The sequence below is a fragment of the Neomonachus schauinslandi genome, chromosome 5, assembly GCF_002201575.2.
Source record: "Neomonachus schauinslandi chromosome 5, ASM220157v2, whole genome shotgun sequence".
NCBI classification, from domain to species: Eukaryota; Metazoa; Chordata; class Mammalia; order Carnivora; family Phocidae; genus Neomonachus; species Neomonachus schauinslandi.
The window spans coordinates 18,294,174-18,319,654 of NC_058407.1; the positions used below are offsets into that span (position 1 = coordinate 18,294,174).

The 25,481-nt window shown below is 47.5% G+C and overlaps 1 protein-coding gene across 1 annotated transcript in view; it reads right to left on the minus strand.

Annotated features, from left to right (window-relative positions):
* The window catches only part of STAB2 (stabilin 2), a 145,665-nt gene that overhangs the window by 11,043 nt on the left and 109,141 nt on the right, over positions 1-25,481 (minus strand). Inside the window, 14 exon segments of the mRNA XM_021687579.1 lie at positions 1,381-1,514; positions 5,403-5,544; positions 6,845-7,038; positions 8,995-9,102; positions 10,458-10,562; positions 12,275-12,424; positions 13,926-14,052; positions 15,130-15,186; positions 16,511-16,657; positions 18,800-18,889; positions 20,201-20,377; positions 21,988-22,047; positions 23,226-23,366; positions 24,370-24,516. Coding sequence (XP_021543254.1) covers positions 1,381-1,514; positions 5,403-5,544; positions 6,845-7,038; positions 8,995-9,102; positions 10,458-10,562; positions 12,275-12,424; positions 13,926-14,052; positions 15,130-15,186; positions 16,511-16,657; positions 18,800-18,889; positions 20,201-20,377; positions 21,988-22,047; positions 23,226-23,366; positions 24,370-24,516 — 1,779 coding nt within the window.

Here is a 25,481-nt window from a genome sequence, read left to right on the forward strand (position 1 = left end):
ATCACCATGATCACTACCATCATCACTATCACCATGATCATCACCATGATCATCACCATCATCACCATCACCATGATCATCACCATGATCATCACCATGATCATCCTCATCATCATCATCACCATCACCATGATCATCACCATCATCATCACCATCATCATCAGTATCATCACCATCACTGTCACCGCCATCATCACCATCATTATTATCATTGTAATACTTATTGAGGCCTTACTCTGGGCCAGATTCTATTGTAAAGGGCTTTCCCTGTGTCAGCACTTTTAACCCTCACACCAACCCTATAAGATAGAAACTTAAAAAAAAAAGTCCCTATCATATAATCGGCAAAGCTGAGGCAAACAGGAGTTAGTAACTTGCTCAAAGTCAGACAGCCAGCAAGTAGTTAAGCTGAGATTCAAGCCCGAGCAGTCCATTCCAGAGCTCTTAATGTTAGAAACTGAATGTACCCATCACTGTGCCCTATTACCTTTAGTCCTATACAAACATGCCAAGTAGGACAGAGGTTTCCATGGCCTGATCAAGGCTACAAAATCGGCAAGCAGAAGAAGCAAATATTCAGACCCTCCAATATGCTGGGGCCTGGCATCAGAGGTTTTGTTCCTTGATAAAGAAATGCCAGGTCTGAAGGAAGGCAGAGACTGGATGGTGAGGGAGGCTGGAGGAGCGGCCCTAGAATCATACTGTATAGGCAGTCACCTCCTCTGCACCTGCTGAGCAATTGCTAGCTGGTAACTCCAAGGTGCTGGCCTTTCCAAATAAGCAGGGCTTCTGGTTTTTGGGGCCAAGAGAGTAGCCTTCGCTAGAGCTCCATCTCCGACCTGGTAGCAGCCAAGAGCTGGGGCAATCCCCATTCATGACCTTCACAGCCCCTCCAGACATTTCAGAGAAACTGGGCTGTTTTGTGGGTTCAGGGAGATCCTAAGCCTATGGTGATGGAACTCCTTCTGATTTTCAGCTGTGAGGCATGCACTCCCAGTCTGTGCTTCTGCCTTGGCTGTTGAATGTCATGGAGTAAGGGCTACCTTTGAATACTGGATCTGCCACCTCTTGTCTGGGTGACACTGGGCACATTACTTAACCTTTCAGAGCCTCAGTTGCCCCGTCTGTAAAATGGGAATAGTGATGCCTACTTCCAGGGACGTTGTAAGGAAGGACAGGGTTGTCAACAAAGCACCAGCCGGCATGGTGCCCGACACACAGGACATGTCTGATGGATGCGACGAATTGCTATCATTGCTCCAGGAGCACCCTCCTTCCCCTCCAAGAAGGCAACAGCCCAGGTCTCCCTCGTGTTAAGAAGAGGCTGCTCCTCGTCCCCTGCAGACCCTGCCTGCGTGGTGCTGACTAATTGGGGACCACCTTCTGGGCGTAGGAGAGCTGGTTGTAGGTTGCCATGCTTGCCGCCTCGTTGGCGCAGGCCTCTCTGGCTTTGTCAAAGGTTAGCTTGTACTGGCCCAGTGGGGAGCGGAGATGGAACACTCCAACGGTGGTATCTAGAAGGGAAAAGAGAGCAATCGTCCAGGTCAGCCCGGCTGGTTGGCAGGGCTCCTGGCAAAGGACTGGCAAAGCAGAAGACGAGCTATATTCCAGGGTGCGAACCATTTCCCTTCAAGGTATGTTGAAGCACATCATTTAAAATATTTACTTCTTTTCTCATTATAAGAACAGCACATTTCATTGTAGAAATTTGGGCAACCCATCCAAGTAAGAAAAGAAATAAACAAAAATCACCTATAATCGTACTCCCTGGAAATAATCATTACTCCAGGGCTAACATTTTGGCGTACTTCCCCTAAAGAATTTTTACTTTCTTTTTTGGTAACTTTTTATTATGATATAATTTCATACTCTTCTAGTCTTTTTACCTCTTCCTTTAAATGTCATATACATTACAAATGTGGCAACATCTTGCATATAGAGTTTTTAGGAATCTTCTTTTAAACTTAACATTGAATCATGATTATTCCCCCATATTATAAATTTTCTCCAGCAACAGGATTTCCCCCTCACTACTTATAATTGAATAATTTTTGTGAACTTTACAGCCATGAAAAAATACTTTAAAGAGAGTTTTCGCCAAGGACTGTATGTTTTCTGATCGCCACTATGCCCTTAAAAAAGTTTTCTAGCCATTTCTCCCCTAAGATACTGAAAGATTTATCATTTTTTCCTGGCTGAAATCTTTTTTAGCCAGATAACTGAAAGCAGAGACCAGAGACCGTTCAAGAACTGAGTTACATTTTTACATTGTCAAGTTCATTACCAAATGCCACTAAAAGGTCACTTTCTACACCAAAAAAGAGCTAAGCTCAAGATCTTTGACCATAGTCCAGTAGAATATTCCACAGGTTGTAGGATCCTGTCAGCCCTATCTAAAATGCAAACACTTACCAGCATAACAGTTTGGGGAAGGATGGATAGATGTTTTTCTTTGTCTTCTTGCTAAGGCAACATGATTCTTAATCGTGCATTTGAGTGGATGTGTAACAGTACATTTGATCATCCTTGACTGTTAGATACGTGTTATTTATAATCTTTTATGATACAAAGTAATGCTGAGATGGTATGTTTATCTTTACTCCCTTCTTAGATTGTGTGTCTATTGGATGGGTTTCTTGAAATGGAGCTACCAAGTCTCGGCGTGAATTATTTTATGGCTCTCAGCACACATGGTTAAACTGGTTGCCATAAAGGCTGCACCAGTTTGCCTTCCTCTGAACTGTAAGAGTAGGCATGTCCTCCTGAGTGTGGGTTGGCTCTGTATCCATGCCCACAGGGAAAGCTGGGGTCTTATCCCAATGCCATACTGTCTTGCTAAGGGTACCCACTCAGCTTCAACAGAAGGTGGGTTCAGTTATGATGCTCAGTCACTTAGTAAAACTCCCAACACTTTCTTAGCATTCGTGAGACAGCAGAAGAGAAAAGCCCCCCGGAAAAGAAGAGCCGAATAGATTTCCCCCTGTGAGTCAGCTGTGGGAACAGGCAGGACTGGCTGATGGACCGTGCCTTAATGAAAAAAGCCAAGCACTTTCTTGACTTCACACTCTTTGAGGTAAATGGCTCACAGATCCCTGGTCCCAGCTGCTCATTTCAGCCCCCATCCTAAATAGCAACTGCCTATAGAATCCCTCTGCTTGGTAGCCTCACCTTGAACATAGAATGTCCCCAACCAAGCTTTCAAATGTTGCGCCATATTCCCTCCCATCTGCTTTAACCCAACCACCACGGGGTTTGCTCTCTTGAGACAGAAAGAGAGCACCACCCTCTCTGCCCATAGGGGTGCCCTGGGCTCACCCTTCTTCCTAGTTGAGACCCTGTTACCTTGAGGTCTTTGGCTTGACATCTTTTGAGTCTCCACCATAGTCCCAGGCCTCTATTAGGCTTCTCTAATGATTCCCTCTCTCATCTTACCCAGAGATCTTTCCCATCTCCGACTATTCTTCAAAATATTTTTTTTTACAGTGGTAAATATACATAACATACAATTTACTTTTTTGACCATCTTAAGGGTACAATTCAGTGGTGTTAAGTAGATTTACAAGTTATGCAACCATCACCACTATCCATTTCTAGAATGTTTCCATCATTCCAAACAGAAATGTGGTCACCATCAAATCGTGACTCTCCATCCCCCTTCCCACAGCCCCTGGTAATCTCTATTCTACTTTCTGTCTCTATGAATTTGCCTGTTATAGATCCCTTGCATATGTCCACAATATTTGTCCTGTGGTGTCTGGTTTATTTCACATGGCATAATGTTTTCAAGTTTCACTCATGTTACAGCACATGCCAGAGTTTCCTTCCTTTTCCAGGACCAGATAATATCCCACCACAGGGATAGGCTACAGTGTATTTATCCATTCATTTGTTGATGGACACTAGGGTTGTTTCCACCTTTCGGTGGAACATGGGTGTACACGTATCTGTTCGAGTCCCTGCTTTCAGTTTTTTCTATTCTTGCTCTCTCTCATTTCAGTTGAACCATCAGCACGAGATAAACTGCTGTCTTCTGTTTTGTGACTTGCCTTTCCTTGTCTTCTCAGTTTAAAAAATTTCTTCAGCTACACTGGGAATCCCCTTGCAAGGAGACAATGTCATATATCCTGTGTACTTTCCTTTCTTATGCTTCTTCTATCTCATCCCCAAAAGGGATTTGAGGTGTCTTAGGATTTTGTTCATGTTATGGACTGCATGTTTGTGTCCCCCCAGATTCATAGGTTGAAATGTTAACTCCGAATGTGTTGGTATTAGGAGGTGGGTCCATTGGGAGGTAATTAGGTCATGAGGGGAAAGCCCTCTTGCATGGGGTTAGTGTGTGTGCGTGTGTGTGTGTGTATTTTTAAAGTAATCTCTACACCCAACATGGGGCTCAAACTCACAACCCCAAGATCAAGAGTTGCATGCTCTACTGACCGAGCCAGCCACACGTCCCAGATTAGTGCCCTTATAAAAGGGACCCCAGAGAGCTTCCTAGCCCCTTCTGCATGTGAGGACACAAGAAGACAGCAGTCTGAACCTGGAAGAGGGCCCTCCCTAGAAGCTGACCATGCTGGCACCCTGATCTTGGACTTCCAGACTCCAGAATGGTGAGAAACACATTTCTGTTGTTTTTAAGCCACCCAGTCGATGGTAGCAATCCAAGACAGTACGTAACAGGTGTTAACTCAATAGTTATTATTGAGATATGTAAAAACTGCCTCACTAGAATTACCATGTCTCTAAAACAACCCCATACCAGTCAGAGACACGCAATAAACCCTGATCGGCCATAGCACGTAATGCCCCAAGTCACTCTCTGAACCCCTGCAGTCCCTCCCTGCCCTGGCTCAGAATGATGTCCCTGGGGCCTTCGTGGATTTCCTCCATGAGGTTTCAAGATGCCCTATCACCTGCACCTCTGCACGTCCCATTTGGCTTTCTACTTTGTTGTGTGTTGTGATTCCTAGTTTTATGACCCCTGTGGGTTCATTACAAGCCATTCAGATCAGCCTTGGAGGAGAATGCCCTACCTGCCGATCAAGTTGTATTATCAAAACAACTGCTGAGAAGTTGCATCTACACATGGCAGGTGCTTCCTCTTTCTTATTTAAGCCCTAAACTATGCTCCTTAGATTCAGTTCCAATCGATGGTTGCTAAGCAACTTGGGGAAAGCATGTATCAGGAAAATTCACGACGGATGACCTTTGCGCTCCCTCCTGGTTCTAAGACTCCGGGTCCAGATGCGAGTGATTCCAGTCCTCTGCCACCGAAGCCCGCTCCCCCCTGGGCACTGGGTCCTGGGCAATGCGCGGGCTGTTTGGCCCGGTTTTTAATTCCGTTCCCGTTCGCTCTCGCACGAGTCCCTTCCCCAAGTCTGAAGGCAGCCCCCAGCCATACTGACCTTGGAAGTGGAGGTCGGCGCAGTTGGCATCGGCGTGGCACTGCCCGTTGTCCTGCAAACAGCGGTCGATGGGCCGCTGCTCCGGCTCACAGTCCATCCCGTCTCCCACGTAATGACTTTTACATTCACACTTGTGCTTGCCCTGTGGGGAGAGCCGAAAAGATGAGAAGCCCCTTTTCTAGGACCCCAGGACCCCTATGTGCTCTGCGGGCCCCCATCCAGTACGGGAGATGCTCAGAAGCACCAGGAAAATGCCTCGCCTGTAAATAGTGGCAATTAAGTCACGGCCACGTCTCATGTTTGTACAGGCTCATGACGAAATGTCATCTCAGTGCAAATGTCGTTTCCTCGGAGAGAGAGTCCTGACCCGTTAAATAAAGCAATTCTTCCCGTCCCTTCTATCACACTGGCCTAATTTAAGTTCTTCCTGACTCTTGGGGCTTTCTGGAAGTATCTCCTGCACCTGTTCCTGCACAGAGCATTGCCCCTCTCCCCACACGTTTCAATGCTACGTCCCTGGGCCCGACAACAGTACGTAGTAGGTGCCTGATGACCTCTTGCCGAATCAATGAATGATCTCACTTAATCCCCACAACAATTCTATGAGGGCTGTATTATTATTAGGCTCACCTGGCAAACGAGGAGACGGAGGCTTGGAGAAATCAAGTAACTGGCCCCAGGCTACAGAGTGTAAGTGCGGGAGCTAAGACTCAGAGAGTGACTCTAAGTTCACACTTAAAGACTGTAATGGACATTATCTTCCACCATCTTCTCTTCCCAACAGATGAACTGGGCATCAGGGCACTGATCCTATTCTAAAAAGACTTGAGTGGGTGCCCAAAGCTGCACTTTCCCCCCACTCCTTGCTGACATTTTTCGTTTTAATAAACTTTTTACTTTGGATAATTCTAGATTTAGAGAAGAGTTACCAAGATAGCAGAGAGAGTTGCCATATACGCTTCTCCAGGTTCCCCTACGTTACCTAATCATAGTATCTCCGTCAAAACTAAGAAATGGGGGTGCCTGGGTGGCTCAGTCGATCAAGCATCTGCCTTAGGCTCAGGTCATGATCCCGGCGTCCTGGGATCCAGCCCCGCATTGGGCTCCCTGCTCAGCGGAAAGTCTGCTTCTCCCTCCCCTCTCCCTCTCCCCCTGCTCTTGTGCTCTCTCTCTCTAATAAAAAAACAAAACAAAACAAAACTAAGAAATGAATGGTGGCACATTACTATCAACTGAATAATAGACTTTATGTGGATTTCACCAGTTTTCCCACTCATGTCCCTTTTCTGCTTAGGATGCCACTTGGCATTTAGTCTGGGACTTAAGACGTAGAGTCCGGTGGGAAGGAAGCTGAGGAGGAGGCTGAACGGTAAGCAGAGTGAAGCGAGGCTGAGCAAGGCACAGAACTGCTCCCAAGTTTCCCAGGGGGAGGAGAGACTCACCGGGCCGGTCATCTTGCAGGTGGCATGCTCATGACACCCACTGTTGAGGCCATCGGCGCAGGGGTCTATCTCTGTGCAGCTGTGGCCGTCCCCCTTGTAGCCCTTCAGGCAGCTGCAGGACACCTTTGTGCCCTTCTGGGAACACCTGGCCACCTTCGCACAGCCCCCGTTGTTCTGTTTGCAGAAATCCACAACTGCAGGAGCAGAGGGGAGAGGGCTCATTGAACCACTGTCTGTAGAATGTGGGCTTCAGACGGGGGCATGGGTCACCCTGGGATGAGTGGCATTGGGAAGAAAATGGGCCCCAGCATGTTGGGGTCTTCTCTCCCCATTCCCTGTAGCCCCTGGTCTAGCCTTTGCGAACACTAGAATCCTGCGGCTGATAGCCTCTGAGACCAGGCCTGATGACCCCTGTGCACCTCTGACCCCCTTTGTCACATACCTCTAGGCTCCACTTCGGTAGTTTTTGGAGTGCGTTTGGGTTTTTAATGTTAAGACAGTTGTGTGTGTGTTTGCGTGCGTGTGTGTTTGCGTGCATGTTTGTGTGTGTGTGTGTAGTTATGGTACTCTTGAGCACTTCATGAGATGGGCATCGTTGCCCCCATTCTACAGATGAACAAACTGAAACTCAGAGAGTTTAACTGACCTGACAAAGGCAAAACGGTGATTATGTGGTGGGCCTGGGATTTAAACTTGGTTTGGCTTGGTTTGACCCCCAAAGCCCATGCTTTCCCCACTGTGTTGTGCTACTTGATAGGACCTTTGTTTTCACGATCTCCCAAATTTCAACCCAATACTAGATTAGCTCTAGCCTCAGGAGCAGCAGGGAAGCCATCTGATGTCTCTTGCCTGGCTTTTGCCTGGAGTCATGGCAGCTGCTTGAGATTTTGAGAGAATAAACATGAGGACAAAAGGCCTCATCCTAAGGAGAGCAGAGTGGAGAGAGAGAACCTGGGTCTTTGCTGCGGTTGTTGACCAGTGACCTAGTTCTGGACTGCTTTGTAGCAGATTACAAAACAGCAGGTATAGCGAGATCTCATTTCTGTAAAGAAACTATGTATCTTTATTTGCATATTTATTCATGAAAAAGTTAGCAAGTACATGTGGCATAGACGGGTAGGTTTCTCCCAATATCTATTGTCTCCTTTTTCTTTTTTTTTAAAGATTTTATTTATTTATTTCACAGCGAGAGAGGGAACACAAGCAGGGGGAGTGGGAGAAGGAGAAGCAGGCCTCCCGCAGAGCAGGGAGCCCGATGCAGGGCTCGATCCCAAGACCCTGAGATCATGACCCGAGCCGAAGGCAGTCGCTTAACCGACTGAGCCACCCAGGCGCCCTATTGTCTCCTTTTTCTATAGTAAGAGATTTTTAGTGGGCTCATGGTTGCCTAAATGAAGACTACATTTCCCAGACTCCTTTGCAACTAGGTATGACAGATGATGGGGCTCCAGCCCATGGCATGGGAACAGACAAAATTTTTAACGACTTCTAGGTGCATCCTTAAAGGGAAGGAAGTTTGCCTCCTTCCTCACCTTCCTGATCCTGCTGCCTGGGATGTGCTGATGGTACTGACCGTCTCAGGCCAGGCAAGTGAATGGTGGCAGAGCAACAAGATAGAAGGAGTCTGGGCTCCCAGATGTCCTTTCAGAGCTATGTTAGCTTTGGATGCCTCCATTCAAACTACTATATGAGATAAAAATACACATCTAAACATTTGCCTTGTTTATGCCACTGTCCCTTTGGGTCTCTGCACGGGTGAACCTATGTCTTAACTACTAACTACAGACATGGCAGTGGTCAGAGTGATTTTCACCAACTGATGAGAGTAACTGTTGTTTTTCTTTTAGTACTATAATATATCTTCTGAATTTTTTTTTGAAGTAAGGCTGGATTACCTGGAGAGTTACAAAAACACTGTACAATAAAGTGCATCACTTTGAGCGTGCAAAGTGATTTCAGAGCAATGACCTGGGAGGTGGGTGGGTCAGGCATGGGCAAACCCACTAAGGAGACAGAATCACAGAGAGGATAGGTATTGGGAAAATGGCCCAGGCAGGAGTGGAAGGGTCAGGATGAAGTCCAGGCACTCTGACCAAGTCCCGTTCTGCTCCTGCCCCGCTCTATTTCACACGCGCCCCAATGGCACCTACCTGTGCATGTGAATCCGTCCCCTTCATAACTCAGGTTACACTCACACGTGTTGTTTTCCTTACACATGGCATGAACAGAACAAGGAGGCGTGCACACGGGGGGCAAGGCTGCAAACAAAGAGGTTACCATTCTTGCTGTACCTGTGGTGTGAGGACGCGGGATGCACCAAGACTCGCTGTCTGGCCTGTCCCCGTGTTTCAGAAGTGCCCCTTCTGCGGGAGGATAGGGTGATTTGCTAAGGTTCCTCCCAGCCTGGAGATTCTGAGATTCCAGAATTACTCCGTAATATTAACACATTAACTCTGCAATGTTAGTCAGATTTTAGGTAATATGTCACCTTTATGGGCAACCAGTTAAAACTTCATACCTCAACAAGGATACATTTGGCAGATTAGCTCTTTGGCCCTATGGGTATGGGGTCCCCAGAAGGAGATGGTTGAATTGGAGGAGAAATTCCATGGCCTTCTGAGGGCACCGCTCAGTTTGGGAGAAGTCTGGAGCTCTGGTGAGTGAATGGGGCAGACCAGTCAACAAGCAACGTGGAGCCACGGGGTGGTCAGGGAGGAGGGGAGGTGCAGGGATTCTGGGATCTCAGGTTGCTTGAGCCCAGAGGGAGAACTTAGTCATGCCCTCCTGCCCCTAGTGGTTCACAGTGGGTAATTCAACCTTCACATCTTGGACATTCCACCAGAACTCAGGGTTCAGGGTGTACGGGATGCCTCAGAAAACTGGCTGCTCAGGAAGGATCTAGATCGTGTGACGAGGATCATGATTGACAATGATAATGGCAACTCTTGTCAGCGCCTCTTCCCCTGCAAAGGGTGGAACAGGCACTTCTTTTTTATTTACTTATTTATTTATTTGACAGAGAGAGACACAGCGAGAGAGGGAACACAAGCAGGGGGAGTGGGAGAGGGAGAAGCAGGCCTACCGTTGAGTAGGGAGCCTGATGTGGGGCTCGATCCCAGGACCCTGGGATCATGACCTGAGCTGAAGGCAGACGCTTAACGACTGAGCCCCCCAGACACCCCCAGGCACTTCCTTTTGTGGATGAATGCATGGAGGCCCAGACCCAGTGGGTTACCCAGGACCATTCATCTAGTAACTAGCAGAACCAGGGGTCAGATCCCAGACTCCACAGAAGTGTGCATTTTCTGTGAAACCTACTCGGCCTCTGCGTTGGCACACGTCTGGGCCCGGGACCACGATCCTGAGCGACCACTCCTGCCCAGCCCTGTATTGTCTGCCTGAGCTGGGTCCTTCCGTGACTGCACAGGACTCCTGAGGCCTGGGGTCATGTATCCAGATCGTCTTTTCCGTGTGGGAAAGGAAACGCCTGCTTTGTTGTTTTTTTCCAGGGGTCACGCTGACACCCCCCCCCGCCCCCCCCAGTCAGCTGGGTGCCCCGGGAGGCCCTGCCGCAGTGTGGGGCTGCAGGGAGCTGCCCGCTCCCGGGACAGACCTGTCTGAGTGTTGCAGAAGCGGCCCGTCCACCCCGTTTCACAGAAGCACTGCCCGGAGCCCGTGGTGCCGTCATCACACTGTCCGTGGGCTGAGCAGCCGCAGACTGTAAAGCAAATTGGAGGGTGATGGGCAATCAGTGAGCAGGGATGGAAATCCGATCAGCCAGCTCACTGACCACCTGTTGGCTGTGTTGTCAGTGTGGGAGGACCATGCTTATGTCATCGTTTTCATTCATTCATTCAGAATAACATAGTCAGTGGCTAGCATGGGCTGGACACAACTAGGCAATGAGCTGACCGTGAACCACATACACCATAAGGTTCCTGCTCTCACGGGGCTCACAGTCTAGGAGGAACTGGCTTTCGAACATGTAGTTATACACTTGGTGAGTGTTATAAACACAGAAGCAGAGGGCATCGTAGGGTATGTAACAGAATAGGAAGAGGACAGAACCTTATCTGGGGTCTCCTAACAGAGAAACCTATTTAACAGTGAAATCTTCAAGGTATGCACCAATTCTTTCTCTTCTTGCCACCCTGAGCACTATGCCCCTGGCCCAAGGCAGCCCCGGCTCTCACCTCTATTGTTGCATTCAGTTCCCCAGAGGGGACCCTGCTTCTGCTCTTGCTCTCTTACCGTGTGTTGGCCTTGGGGCAGCTGAAGCAATCCTTTCTAATCTGCTCAACGCACTCCGCCATTCACAGTCCTCCACTGGCCGCGCATTACGCTTAGAATAGATGAAGAGCTGTCTCTGGCCAAGAAACTCTTACGTTACCTGGCCCCTGGTGGCCTTCAGACTTCATTTCCTTCCTCCCCTCCTCTTTGCCCACTCTGCTCACCACCACCGATGCACGGCACGCCCACTTCTGCCTCGAGACCCTCGCATGTGCTCGTTTCTCTTCCAGGAGAGCCAGTCCTCTGCTCTGCGCCGCCCCGCACAGTAGCCCTTGCTACTACCTGGGGCTATGTAAGCTTAAGCTAATTAAAATTAAAAAAAATCAGTTCCTTGGTCACACATTTTGAGTGCTCAAGAGCCACATGTAGCTAGTGGCTCCCATTCCCGACGGGAGAGTTACAGAACATTTCCAGCACGACTGCAAATTCGTGCGCGCAGAGCTGCCGTTGGAGGTCCCCACGCCCGCCCCCACCTCTTTGCAGTCTTGCCTCAAAAATGCCCGGTGTGAGATGTCTTCTAAAACAGTGCCTGCCTGCCTTCCGCATCCCCTTCACCTGCTTCTTTTTCTTTATACCTTTATAACTACCTTTGTTTCTGAGCGTATATTCCTTGAGAGTTGGGATCTGGCCCCCTTCCAACACCACTGTATCCCTACAACTTAGAACGTTTCCTGGCTTTTGAGCAAGTCACTTAGCCCCTTTGTGTCTCAGTTTCCACATCTGGTGAGTAGGGATAATAACAGTACCTCCCACGAAGGGTAGTTGTGAGGATTAAATGATAAAACATACCTGCCTGGCACATAGTAGGTGCTCCGTACACATTGACCGTAAACATGAGCGGTCAATATGAATAAGGACTCTAAACGCATGTTGGTTGAACGACTGAATGAGTGTTGTTCAGCCACCGCCTATGTGGATGGCTGCAGGGGATGTGCACTGCACTTCTAGAGATGGGGCTCTTTCAGTGGATGGCAACTGGGAGTACATTCAGGGAGGGAAAAAGCATGTAGAGGCAGGCGGATGGGAGGTGGGTGGACGGGAGAGAGGAAGAGGGATGCTTCTGGGTCAGGCAGGTGATGCGGATGAGGACAGCACACGGCTGAACAAGAGGCTAAAGCAGGGGCAGTGGGGGCCACGTACGCTGACAGTCAGGCCCGAATCTCCCTGGCAGGCACAGCTCGCACGCCGTCCCGTTGAAGCCCGTGTTGCATCTACACTCGCCTATACCCGAGTACTGATCGAGGCAGATACCACGGTTATTACAGGGCGCATCCGCTCCTCCAGGGCAGGCTGGAAGAGACGAGACAGCAGTGACTTAACAGTATCCCAAGACCCAGAGCGGCTCAGCACCTTTGTTATGTGCTGCTGATCGGCCCTCAGCTGCGGGGCTCATCTGCATGAGCCCAGAGAGACCATGGCCCTGGGGACACACCCACATAGTGTCACCAGAGGCTTAGGGCAAGCCAGTGGCCTGAGGAGCACGAACTTAAATGTATCTGATAGGATTCTACCGTGGCAGAGCAGTATGCTGAACCATGCGTTGTATTTGAGGGTTGGGAGGCCTGGATTTGAGTAGATCTGGGATGAATTTCTTGAAGCTTCAGTTCTTTTAGCTCTAGATGATGATGATGATGACCTAGACCACATTGTGACTGAGGATCAAATATGTTACTGTAGGGCGCCTGGGTGGCTCAGTCGGTTAAGCATTTGCCTTTGGCTCAGGTCATGATCCCAGGGTCCTGGGATTGAGTCCTGCATTGGGCTCTCTGCTCAGCGGGGAGTCTGCTCCTCCTTCTCCCTCTACCCCTCCCCCTGCTCGTGCTCGCTCTTTCAAATAAATAACATCTTTTAAAACAATGTTACTGTAACTGAGAGCACTTTGAAAACATAAAGCACTGAGCAAACGTAAGGGACGCCACTGATTTTTGTGCACACTTAAGTGATGGAGTGTGGGTACTGGGTAATCGTGTGTACTCCCAGCCCAGAATTTTCTCAACTGGACCACAGTGAATGGAGGACCCATGGTGGTTAAAACCATGGCTTCTGGGGACACTCTGTGGAACCTTGGGCTTGCTGCTTAGCCTCTCTCTGCCTCGATTTTCTCATCTATAAAGTGGGGATAACAATGGAATCTACTTCTTAGAGGTTGTTGCCAGGGTTAAATGTGTTGTTATATATGGGAAGTAGCATGCAATAAATGTGCTTAATTAAAACAATGTGTGGCCAATGGGAAGTGCCATGGCATTTGTCATGATTGGCCAGAAGTTTTATCTATACACCAAGATTTCAGGATGGGCCTAAATGTCCTTTGGCAAGGAGTCCTTTCCTGGTGAGGCAAGAGAGGGAGGTGATGTCATACATCCCATAATGGAGTGGGGTGTCCAGGAAACAATGGCCCCCAGACCTCATATTAGCATAACATCCTGCCAAGGTAGAATTCTATGCATTTAAACTCATGTGCTCATCAGTATCCTGGACTAGCCTCAGAAATGAAATACGGTGTTTCTAGCACCATGGGAAATGTCTGATGCTATCATGCTGAGCAAAAAAGCACAACACAACGACAATCGATGCACAGGAGAGTCTCAGCTCTGTAAAAAACAAAATACGACACAAGGAAAAAGTAGAAGGAAAGCTATGCAACTCTTTAGAATGATTGCGGATCTTTTCTTAGAGGGGTTACCGGGAGCAATGCATTCCGACGCCCCCTCCCCCACCCTTGCTTTACAGCGTCCGTACTTCCGATCGCACAATCCTTTCAGAATCGCGAGGTGGTAAGAGGCGCCCTCACCCTGACAGTCTCGCCCGAAGTAGCCCTTGCAGCACCTGGGGAGCCGTATCACCATGGTGCACTGCTCCCGGCAGCCTTCCAGGTACCCTTTGAAGGACATGTTGTATCGACACTTCTCCTTCACGCCCTAAAGGAAGAAAGCGCACTAACCCTCTGCCTTCCACCGCCCGGACTTGGGCTCTTTGGCTCTAGTCCGCCCCCAGCGGAGGATCCTGGTACTGCCCAAATTGAGAATGGGACTCCATGGCCCCCGGAGCCCTTTACAAGGAATTCTTTTCTTAGGGGTGTAGATGCAAAGGGTGCGGTTTCTTGGGGAGGGAGTGGGGCAGAGAGGGTTTCCATGGGGGAGGGTCTTCTGTGGTAATGCCCCCAAATCATCAGTAGGGAAGGAATAGTTCCATTTTGTTTGACAGGCGTGTTTTTTTTTTTTTTTTTAATTCAAGGGGTGTTTTTGTTAAGAGGTTTTACTAGTAGAGTAGAGGGAAATTGGCTTTGGGATAAGTAAAAAAGCAATATTTAATGAGTGCTTACTATGTGCCAGGCTCTGTACCCACATTTTAAAATGCATTTTACCTAATAGCCACACACAGAATGGTTATTAGCTCCATCTTACGGAGGAAAAACTATATAGATTATGTAATTTGCCGAAGATTACCCACTGGAATTGGATCCCATAGCCGTGGGCTCCAAATTTCACTGGCTTAACCATTACTCCTACGTTGCTTTCTGGGCCCTAATTCTAGCTTTGCTCCTTATTAGCTCTGTGGTCTTGGCCTAATTGCTTACCCTCTCTGAGATAAATTTTTTCCCCCATTAGTGGAGGAAATAATAGCTTTCTATGAGAGTTATAATGAGGGGTAATGTATAATAAATAAAGGGCCCAGTGCACAGCCAGGGACAGGGATAGCAGCCAACAAAATGCAGCTATTATTTGTATAATTATCATTATCTTTGAAGTCCCTTTTAAGTCTATAATCCACGATTTTTCTAGACTGTTCCTAGAAGGTGGGTACTGGGTTGACAGGTTGCCTGGGCTCAATGAGGCTAAGGATGCCTGGTTGTCGAAAGAATGAGGCTAATTGCAGTTATACAACAGACCCGCAAATGCACACCCATGCACACACACTCACACCTATCAGAATACTGGGGTCTGATAATGGAGCAAACATTGCGCTCCAAACATTATCACTGCATTCATAAGTACCTTTGGTTTACTCCACCTCGGGCAGCTGGGGGTATTGGCGCAGCTCCAACAATCTCCCTAGTATGCAAGAAAAGAAATGCTTAAAAATCAAGAATATTGGGCAACCCAAGGATATGCCCCTGGTTAATGCCTTGGAGAGTTGACAAAGAACTTAATCTTGATTAAAATTCTGGCTCTGATCAAAAATGCAAAAGCAAGCACACTGCGACTTTGCCATGGAGGATTCTGAAGGTCTGTCTTGGCCCTCAACTCCTTGGTTTTTGTTGTTTGAGGCGAAGGGTTCCCTGCTATACAGAGCCGGACCAGGGCGGGCAGTGTCCTTCAGGCATCTGGTCCAGTGGCAGTGGGAAATGTGCCCACTATAAACCAGCTAGGATACTTCTGGCTAGGCACACTCTTTGACCCTCAGTTTTCTGATCTACAAACTAGAGACAATGATTCTCGCTGCTATTTGGTCTTCAGGGGACTGCTGATGGAAACTATTAACTGCAAAAATGTGTGCAGATATACTTTGGAAGTTAAGAAGGCCACAACCTCTACAGCAGGAAGGACAACTGGTTTTTCATCTCCTACTTTGGCTGCCTGGTATCTCCAGAACTTGGGGTATTTCTTGAACCCCTAGACGTTGCCAGGCACCCAAGCCAACCAGTTCCAGAATTGGCCATGCAAACCACTTCCCCTCTTTGAGACTCAGTTTCCAAATCTACATCACAGAGTTGCTGACAACAACTTCTATTGTTGGATTCCTTTAGGGGTAAGATGAGCATTGAGCCAAATGGCTGGCTCCAAGGTAGTACTCTAACATGATACTGGACAGGTGAATGAGTGTGAAATGACAATGCCTCATACAAGCAGGGCCCAGGGTAGACATTCAATCACTGTTGTTAAATGAACGAATGAATGAGTAAATCAATGGCAGTGTGGGTGGCATATAATACTAGGTTGAACCCTATGAAGTTGCCATTTTTGTAATCATACCCTGCCAAATATGGCAATTTCATATGGTCTCATCTGGCAGAATAGCAAAAAATGTTTGTTGAAGGAATGGGCAAATGATTGAAGAGATAGGTGGGTTTGAAAAGAAATAGCTTGTTGCAGGATAATGGGCATGCAGTTGGTACCCAGCAACTCTTTCCTTAATGGCTAGGGGATGAATGGACAGGTGGGCTGGTGGGTAAACGGGAATGTGCCAGGCCTGGGCAGGGCTAAGTAGATGCTTGTGGGTTCTGAGTCTGAGGAGCACCATCATCTGGCCCTCAGATCTTGTGGGTCCCAGGCTCCCTGAGGACCAGCCCTCAGTGGTTTCACGGCAGAGACCATGCGGGATCGTGAGGGCTGAACCCCAACCATCTCCTATTATGGTACTGTTTTGGGGACTGACCGAAAAATTGTATGTGGCAAAAGTGTCACAGTGACCCCCGAGGGTGGGGTCAATCAGGAAGCAGTCAATGCCGTAGGCCACACCCAGGTCAAACAAGAGTTCTCGCTGCACAATTCTGCATGTTTGGTCGTTCAGGAAGAGCTCGCCCTGCGAGGGGGGAGAGGAGAGAGAGAGAGAAAAAAAACAGTCAACAATCCTTCTCAGACTTCTCTTCTTCCTAAGGCCATCTAAGGCGGCCAGCACCTGCAAGACTCAGAAAGAAGTGTATATATATATATATATATATATATAAATGTATATATATAAATTCTTATAGATATAAGATATATACAGCCAACAGCCAGCATGTATTATGTGCCGAGTGATGCTGTGTACCTGTGCACGTTCCTTTCATCCTCACAGCACCCTCGAGGACAGCAACTATTACTAGGGTCCCTGTTTAGAGATGAGAAAACGGAGACAGGAGAGGTTCCATACCTTGCCCCAGGCCCAGGGGTCGGGGAGGGGTGGTGTGGGCACGCCTACCCAGGCCGGCAGCCTCTGAGCCCACACTGGGGGCCCTCTGTCGCGCGGCCTCCAGCAGAGTAGGAACAGGGGCAGCGGGGGTGACAGGCTGGGTCACGTGGCCACTTCCTGTGCAGTAGTGTGTTTTTTTTGTTTTTTTGTTTTGTTTTGTTTTGTTTTTGTTTTTTTTAAAGATTTTATTTATTTATTTGACAGAGAGAGACATAGTGAGAGAGGGAACACAAGCAGGGGGAGCGGGAGAGGGAGAAGCAGGCCTCCCGCAGAGCAGGGAGCCCGATGCGGGGCTCGATCCCAGCACCCTGGGATCACGACCTGAGCCGAAGGCAGACGCCCAACGACTGAGCCACCCAGGCGCCCCTGTTTTGTTTCTTTTACTTCATGCTAGCTTCTAGCCAAGTGTGGCCACGACCTTTTTTTTTTAGGATATACAAGTGATGGGCTGTAACTCTATAATGATGACTTCTTTTCACATGTACTAGGCATTGTCTAAATCGTGCTTTAGAGACATTAGAACTTTCTTCCTTAGGGTTCACCCAGCTAGTAAATTGTTGAATACATCTCCACCCACCCCCGGAGGAAGCAAAATGCATTTAGAAAGTTCTGGGGTGGGGGGGGGGGAAGATAAATCTCAGCATCTATTGTTGGGATGGACACAGTGTGATTAGTGGCAAGAGCACTGGAAAACTGGTTAAATCCTCCACCTCCACTTATGTGCTGTGTGACCGTGAGCGAGTTACTGAACTTCTCTGAGGTTTAATTGCTTTCACCAGGTGAATAGGATTAAGGATTCCATTGCATAGGGTGGTTATAAAACTCAAACTAAATAATACATTGCCAAGTGCTCTGAAAGCTCTATTAGCACCTGAATGAGCAGTGGACATTCTTACTATACTTCTTTGATAGGTGTCCAGTTTGATCTATGGAAATAGTACAGCTAATCTCAAGAGGGTAAGTATGTTGGAATAACCTTCTAGAAGTTGGACTGTAAAGATGCTAACATTTCTCATATTCAGTTTATAAATTCAATGCAACTCCACTGCAAACAGCAAAGGGATTCTGGGTGGTCATAAGCTATAAACAGAATGTTGTCTGGCTCTTCTAAGAAGGCTCCTTGAAGGTCGTAGAGCAAACAGAAGGCCCTCCCCCAGTGAGCCATCATGCTAGCTCTGGCTTGGCCGCCTCCAGATTTCTTCTTAAAAGACACACGCCCTTATATATTTAAGCCACTGTCATTGTGGGTTGTCTGTGATATGCAGGATACAGGATGTGGCTACGTTATCCCATCAGACCCATTCCTTATATGGTATTTCAGGGAGGCATTATGGTTCAGGAACTAGCCCGGGAAGGCGAAAATTGTGAACTTTCTCTCTGTTGGCTGATCTTGGTAGATACAGCCCAGAGCTGGCTCTGACTGCCAACAAGGGGCCAGAGGTGAGGCTGTAGGGGGGCTGGGATGGAAGGCAAAGGAATGGCAGTGTGCTTTCCTGCTTCAGCGGAGTGTCTCACACTGCAAAATAAATGCTCAAAAAAAAAAAAAAAATCAACCCCAAGCTGCTCCCCACAAGTGTAAAGGGTGGGGGGCTCCCTAACACCCGCTACCAGGGCTTGTGCTGGGCCAGGATTTATCAGGTTCTTCGTATCTAAATACCCACTCTGAGCGTAATACCCCCAAAGGCAGCCAGAGAAAAGAGCTAGCTGTCAACCGAGGGAAAAATGAATATTCCCTTGAGGGGGCGGTGGCTGGGGACTGTTGTGAATACTCACGATGTCACCGCCAGCTCCGCACGTCACACCCAGCTCTGAGCCTTGCAGGGTCTTCCAGGCAGTGGCCCTGGGGAGATCCACCGCTAAAATCTGTAGGAGAGATGGTGCCACGTTAATACGCCACATCTGGGCTGCAGAGGCGCCCAAAGGAGCTTTGCCAGCAAACCAAATCCAGACACAAGTTTTTCCAGCTTTAAAATGACGGCAGACATAATCAAAAGGAAGACTCATCATGGGCCCTCAAGGAAGCTGGAAATTCTTTCTGTAGGGAAAGTCTCCTCCAGCTGGGCTAGTTTCAGTCACCCCTCTGTGCCTCCTCTATGTTGGGGAGTCCACGGCAGATGCCGCGTAGGTGTATGAAGCCAATGACAGGATCCGTGGGTCAGGGAAATGGCATAGGGCGTGGTTATGGGTTGAACTGTGACCCCCCAAAAGTTTTATTGACATCCTGACCCCCATTACCCCCGAATATGACTTTACTTGGAAATAAGATCATTGCAGATGTAATTAGTTAAGATGAGGTTACACTGGAGTCGGGTGGGCCCTTGGTCCAATATGACTGGTGTCCTTATAAGAAGAAAAGAGAAGAAGAGAACGACATGTGGAAACATAGAAATACACAGGGAGAGGACAGCCATGTGACAAGAGAGGCAGGGACTGGAGGGATGCATCGACAAGCCAAGGAACACGAAGGATTTCCAGCAACCACCAGAAGCTAGGAGAGAAACATGGGACGCATTCTCTGTCTGAGCCTCCAGAAGGAACAACCTTGTCAGCACCTTGATTTCAGACTTACCAGCCTCCACACCTCTGAGGGCATACATTTCTGTTGTTTCAAGCCACCCAGTTTGTGGTTATTTATTATGCAGCCCTAAGACCCTAACACAGGTCCTGTGACTTAGCCAAAGTTAGGGCACTTGGCCTTCTGGGCTTAGACAGACTCACTCCTGGAGAGAGACATGGGTCCTGGTTGAGGACGCACGGTGACAGGGTTTCAGCAAGAGCTGTCCACGTGCCTACAAGACCTTGCTTCCCTGGTCACGGTGGGTCCATTCAGGGGTGAACCGCTGATTGCACCTGGCTGAATCAGCCCTTTGCCTAGAAATTTTGGAATTGGGGGAGAATGAGCCCACCTGGACACACTTGGGAGCTGTTGCCAACGGCCACTTGGCCATGTGACCTGGGGCAGAGGAATGATGCTCCTGGGTACTGGTTAATGTTAGAAAAAAAAATAATGGTCGGAGAAATGGTACATGCCTGGCACACTGTGGGCGTCAATTAACCCACCAGTTGGAGGAGGACAGAGTGGGACAGGGGCTGCTCAGGTCTCCTTTGTACCTCGGAGGTGGAGACACACTGACCATTCCTGGAATGGACCCCATCTCTATGCAAACGAAATACCTTGGAATCTCGGATCACGTGGAACTTCAAATACTCCTTCAGCTTGTCCTTGTTGTCTTGGTTGAACAGGAAATCCTGTTGTTCGGGGGGTAGGGCTTGCAAGGCTTGGTCGCTGGGCCAGAAGACAGTGACTGGAGTGTGGATAGGGTCAGTGATGATGCCCAGCAAGCCCACATCCTGAAACACAGGGAGTTGGGTGCGTGCACAGCAAAGCCCAGCCACGGGGTGAGGCACGGTGTCTTTCTGAGGCCCAAAGCCAGCCAGGGTTGGGGGGATCCCCTTCGTGCCTACCCTGGGGGCTTATTGGGACTCCAACTGGTTCAACGGTGACAGCTTGAGACTAGAGGTCCATCACACCTCAACCATTCTGACCCTCATTTTCTTAGATTGCAAAACAGCCAGCCAAATTCTGGGCTTTTGTGAGTAGAAAAAGAACCTTTAACAAGTACCTTTTTTTTGTTTGTTTGTTTGTTTGCTAGTATTGCCCAAATATTTTAATTTCTGGATGACCCCCTTAGCATTTTCCCCATATTTCACTTAAAAAAGTGAAACTTACACAATATTGAGATACTCCTATGTATTTATAAGATTTCTAGCTCACATGGGGCGCCTGGGTGGCTCAGTTGGTTAAGCAACTGCCTTCGGCTCAGGTCATGATCCTGGAGTCCCGGGATCGAGTCCCACATCGGGCTCCCTGCTGAGCAGGGAGTCTGCTTCTCCCTCTGACCCTCTTCCCTCTCGTGCTCTCTATCTCTCATTCTCTCTCTCGCAAATAAATAAATAAAAAAATCTAAAAAAAAAAAAAAAGATTTCTAGCTCACATGGACTCAAAAAAGAAATGGCCAGATAAGTGGAGGGGAATCACTCTGAGAGCGTTCTATAACCTGGGTGCATCATGTCCATTAGTCCTTGTAATTTTCCCAGCAGCCCTATGAAGTAGGCTTTATTATTCCCTTCTATTGAGCCCCAGAGAGGTTTGCTAACTTGCTATCAAAGCAAGTTCTGAGATGCTCAGGTGTGGGGGTGACTATAAGGTTTTGGGGCTGGGTGAGCTGGCCAAGATACTTGCCTGTAACCTCCCTGGAGAGTCTCATTTTGAGCACCCTGAAATCTCCATTTCTGAAAAGCCCCCCAGAGAGTGAGCCCTAGGCCATTTTGGAAATCGCTGGTTTGTGCAGAGGTTTGTAGACTGTGCCTCAGGGGTGGGGGGGTGGGGTGGGGGGCTGGGACATCTCAGGGTAGGTGGAGGAGAGGGGAACTTGGAGGACCCTGTCCCTCCCTGATTCTCTTCTGAAATCTTTGTCTGAACAAGAAGTTTCTCTACTCAATTTGTGGGAAAAGTGTCTGAAGTGAGAAAGATATAGTTTTAAGTGCAATTTCTATTTATGCCACAGGTGTTGATTTTCCACATCTGCACCTTGGCTTGCCCATCTCTATCATGGAGGCCATAATTCCAGATGTGAAACACCTATTTCAGGGACAGGTACACTCTAATTCCTTTCCCTTGCTCCTGTCTCAAATACTTCAGTGTCTAATTCAGCCAATGTACACTGTATAGCCGAACAAACCCTACGCTATCTGGGGAATGGAATCGCAGAGCATGACTTCGCTCTATAGAAAATCAGGACTTCCCGACACAGATCCCAAGACAGCTGGCTAGCGCCCCAAATAAAACACCAAATGACAAAACAAAACAACAACAACAAAACTCCCCCAAACAAAACAAAACAAAACAAAACCCTCCCCAAAACCAAACTCCTTAGGCAGGTTACCCCCTAGGTCTTTACCTGTAGTAGGTTGCTGAATTTGGTGTAGCCATGGTTTGTTGCTACTGTCGTAAGATTTTGCTGCAAAGATAATAAGAATAGGAATGACACTTTTCTTCATACAGTTCACAAAGCACTTTAACAAAAGCGCAACCGAACAGAATGAGGGTAAGCTAATGCGCAGGTACTGTGGATTGGCTCATCAGCACCCACCCCAGCTCCAAGGTACCCTTTCTGCGTTACAGAGGCTGGAGGGCTATGCACTTCATTTTCCCAGACTGCCTTGCAGCTACAGCCTCCTAGGTGATAGAGCATCCAGCAAGCACAAGGGTTTTTACCAGACTTATTGGTGGAAGGAAACCACCTGAGGTGGGTGTGACTGCGAGGAGGGAGACTCTGACCGGCCCAATGGTGGAGGCATCTGGTGTTCAGGCTTGCATGCTGCAGGTGCTGAGGCTGGATACAGGTCAGGACAGCCCCGTGGTAAGGTCAGGGCTCCTCCCTTTACGGGTCTCCCTGAGCTGCTTTGCTCCCAGCTGTGTAGCATCTGGCTCTCTGGCTTTCTTAGGGATTTGGTGATAAACTTAGTATCTTAAGGATCTCCTTTTTGTTTAAGTTAGGTATAATGGGTTCTGTTGTCTACAATGAAAAACCCTTGCCAAGACTAATAAATAGCAATAAAATTCAAAATTGTCTTTTCTTTCAATTGAAAAGGAGTTTTACTCCAGGTTTGGTTTGAGTGATATCTATTTATCTATCTATCATCTACCTTTCTTTTTTTTTTAAAGATTTATTTATTTATTTTAGAGAGAGTGCATGTGGGCAGAGGGAGAGAGAGAGGGAATCCTCAAGCAGAGGCCCCACTGAGCGCGGAGCCCAATGCGGGGCTTGATCTCACGACCCTGAGATCATGACCTGAACCAAAATCAAGAGTCGGATGCTTAACTGACCGAGCCACCCAGGTGCCCCATATCTATTTATCTTTCTACCTATCATCTGTCTCATCCATCTGTGTAATTTCTCCATCTTCCAGTCTTTGTAGAAACTAAAGAAAAACTTATAAAATCCATTTATCTAATTAGACTTTTACCTATTTACTTCTTTTAGAATAATATTCACTAGGCTTTTAATAGTAGCTTGAGACTGAAGCAGCAAAATTAAAATGTCTCAAAATGATGGCTTAAAATCAGAATTGTGATAATAAATTATGATTATTATAGGTCACTCTGTGCTGAGAGTATGACAATGAGTTCACGCACCAGAATCCTTCCAGAGGCATCTTTGGGGGTGATAAGCAAGTTTTGGGGAGACAGCAATTTGTCTATGATGTGGATGATTCCATTGGTACTGATGATATCACTGGATATGATCTTAGCCTTATTATTTATATAAACTGTGTCCTGAAATTAACCGAAAAAAGAAAAAAAGAAATGAGCACAAAGAGAGACATGAAATTACTTCTTTCAGAATGCTTTTACCAACATGCTAACTCATCATGAAAGTGAACGTTTAAGTAGAGCTGTGGGCAAAATCTGAAGATCCTTGAGCCCATTTATTTATTATGATTATAAAAAGAAAACTGAGACAAGCCTGTAATCTGACCTGCAGAAGTTAATAGCAGAAAACCAACCACAATGATCATTTCACTGTGATTCTCAAATATGAAATAACAAGCAGATCCAGATTGGCTCCTTTTTCACATGTGTTCTTTATACTACCTTCGGCCCCCACCACACACTTGTTTCTCTCCGCAATGGAGTCTACAGTCACCGCTTGTTTCTCTGTTGTGGGGAGCGAGGGGACCAGCATGGCCAAGTGGCTTTGGTCAAAAGTTTTCATCCCTGGCTGGCTCCTGACCAAAGCAGTTTTTTTTTTTATTTTTTAAAGATTTTATTTATTTATTTGACAGAGAGAGACACTGAGAGAGGGAACACAAGCAGGGGGAGTGGGATAGGGAGAAGCAGGCTTCCCTTGGAGCAGGGAACCTGATGTGGGGCTCCATCCCAGGACCCTGGGATCACGACCTGAGCCGAAGGCAGATGCTTAACGACTGAGCCCCCCCCGGCGCCCCCCCAAAAGCAGTTCTGACGACCTCTTGAACCTCTGAGTTTCAGTTCCAGTGTGAATATTTACTTGCTGTGTGACCTTGGACAAGTTACTTAACTTCTCTGAGCTCAGTTTCCTAATTTGTAAATTGGAGAAAAGAATAGTATCTACATCATGGGATTATTTTGAGGATTAAATAAGTCAGTACACATCCAATACTTAAAATACTACCTGGCATATAGAAATCACTCAACAGGTGTTAGTTGTTATTACCACTATTACTCGTATTCCTGTAAAGAAGAGGAGAAGAGAGAGGGGCATCTTCCTGATGCCCACCTGGTGGGTGGCCTCTCTTACCTGAGAGACGGAGATGACCACTGACTCCCCTTGGAGAGAAGTAGCATTTGGGATCAATTTCAGGTTTTCTAGAAGCAGCTGGTGACAGGCAATCACATGATAGCGAAGAACCTGGGCCATGAGACCCTGTTTGTCCCAGTCTTTAATCTGTAATAGAAGATGGGAGGGTTCCAGCCAGAGCCGGGAGGCTTTGCTGTCCCCTCCCTCATGCCCTCCCAGGGGCCTTTCTCCCCACCCAGACTGGGAAGGAGGCAGTCAGTTCTGGCAGGTGGTCAGGGTTACAGGGTCCAGCCTGTTCAGGCAGGAGGGAGACAGTGGCCCTCATTTCTTCCCTGCTTCCAACGTACATTCTTAGCATGGAAGGGAGCTTGGAGTTCTCCTGACCCAGCATTTCACAACACATGGGCAGGTACCCTAAGTCCTTTGAGATGCTACTTGAAAAAAGACTTTTCTTGTGAAAAATGCTGCCCCTCTTGGAGAGGTACCTAGGCCGGATTCAAACTTCTAGTATGGAAAAGATCATGATACTTTTCCATGTGTAAATCAAAACACCATATTAACCATTAATAAAAAGTAGAAAAAGTAATAAAAGGCCCATAAGGTTCTCATTTTTCATGATCTCTCTTTCGATGCTTTTTCGAGAAAAACTATCAAATGTCAACATCTTTCAAGAGGTATTTGTGTGCCTCTGCTTACCTGGTGTCTAAAATATATGCATAGAGAAGCAGTGTGCAGAGTGAAGGACGCAGGCTCTGGAGTCATGTTTGAGTCCTTGCTCCACTAGTTGCTAGTCATATGGCCTTGGAAAAGTTACTTCTGCCAATGTCCTGGACTGTAAAATGGGGATAATAGCACCCAACTGACAGGGTTGTTGTGAACGCTAAATGAATTAATCAAGGCCAGGTGCTAGAAACAGTGTCTAGCACACTCAATAAATGTCTGCTACATTTTAATATGTTAATGGGTAATCCAGCATGAAGAGTCCCAGTGAATGTTAGAACAGTGAAGGCTCTGATAAGGTCCACAAGAAAAAAGACTTATTTAAATTCCTTTAACTTTCTTATTTTTCTTTCTTTCTTTCTTTCTTTCTTTCTTTCTTTCTTTCTTTCTTT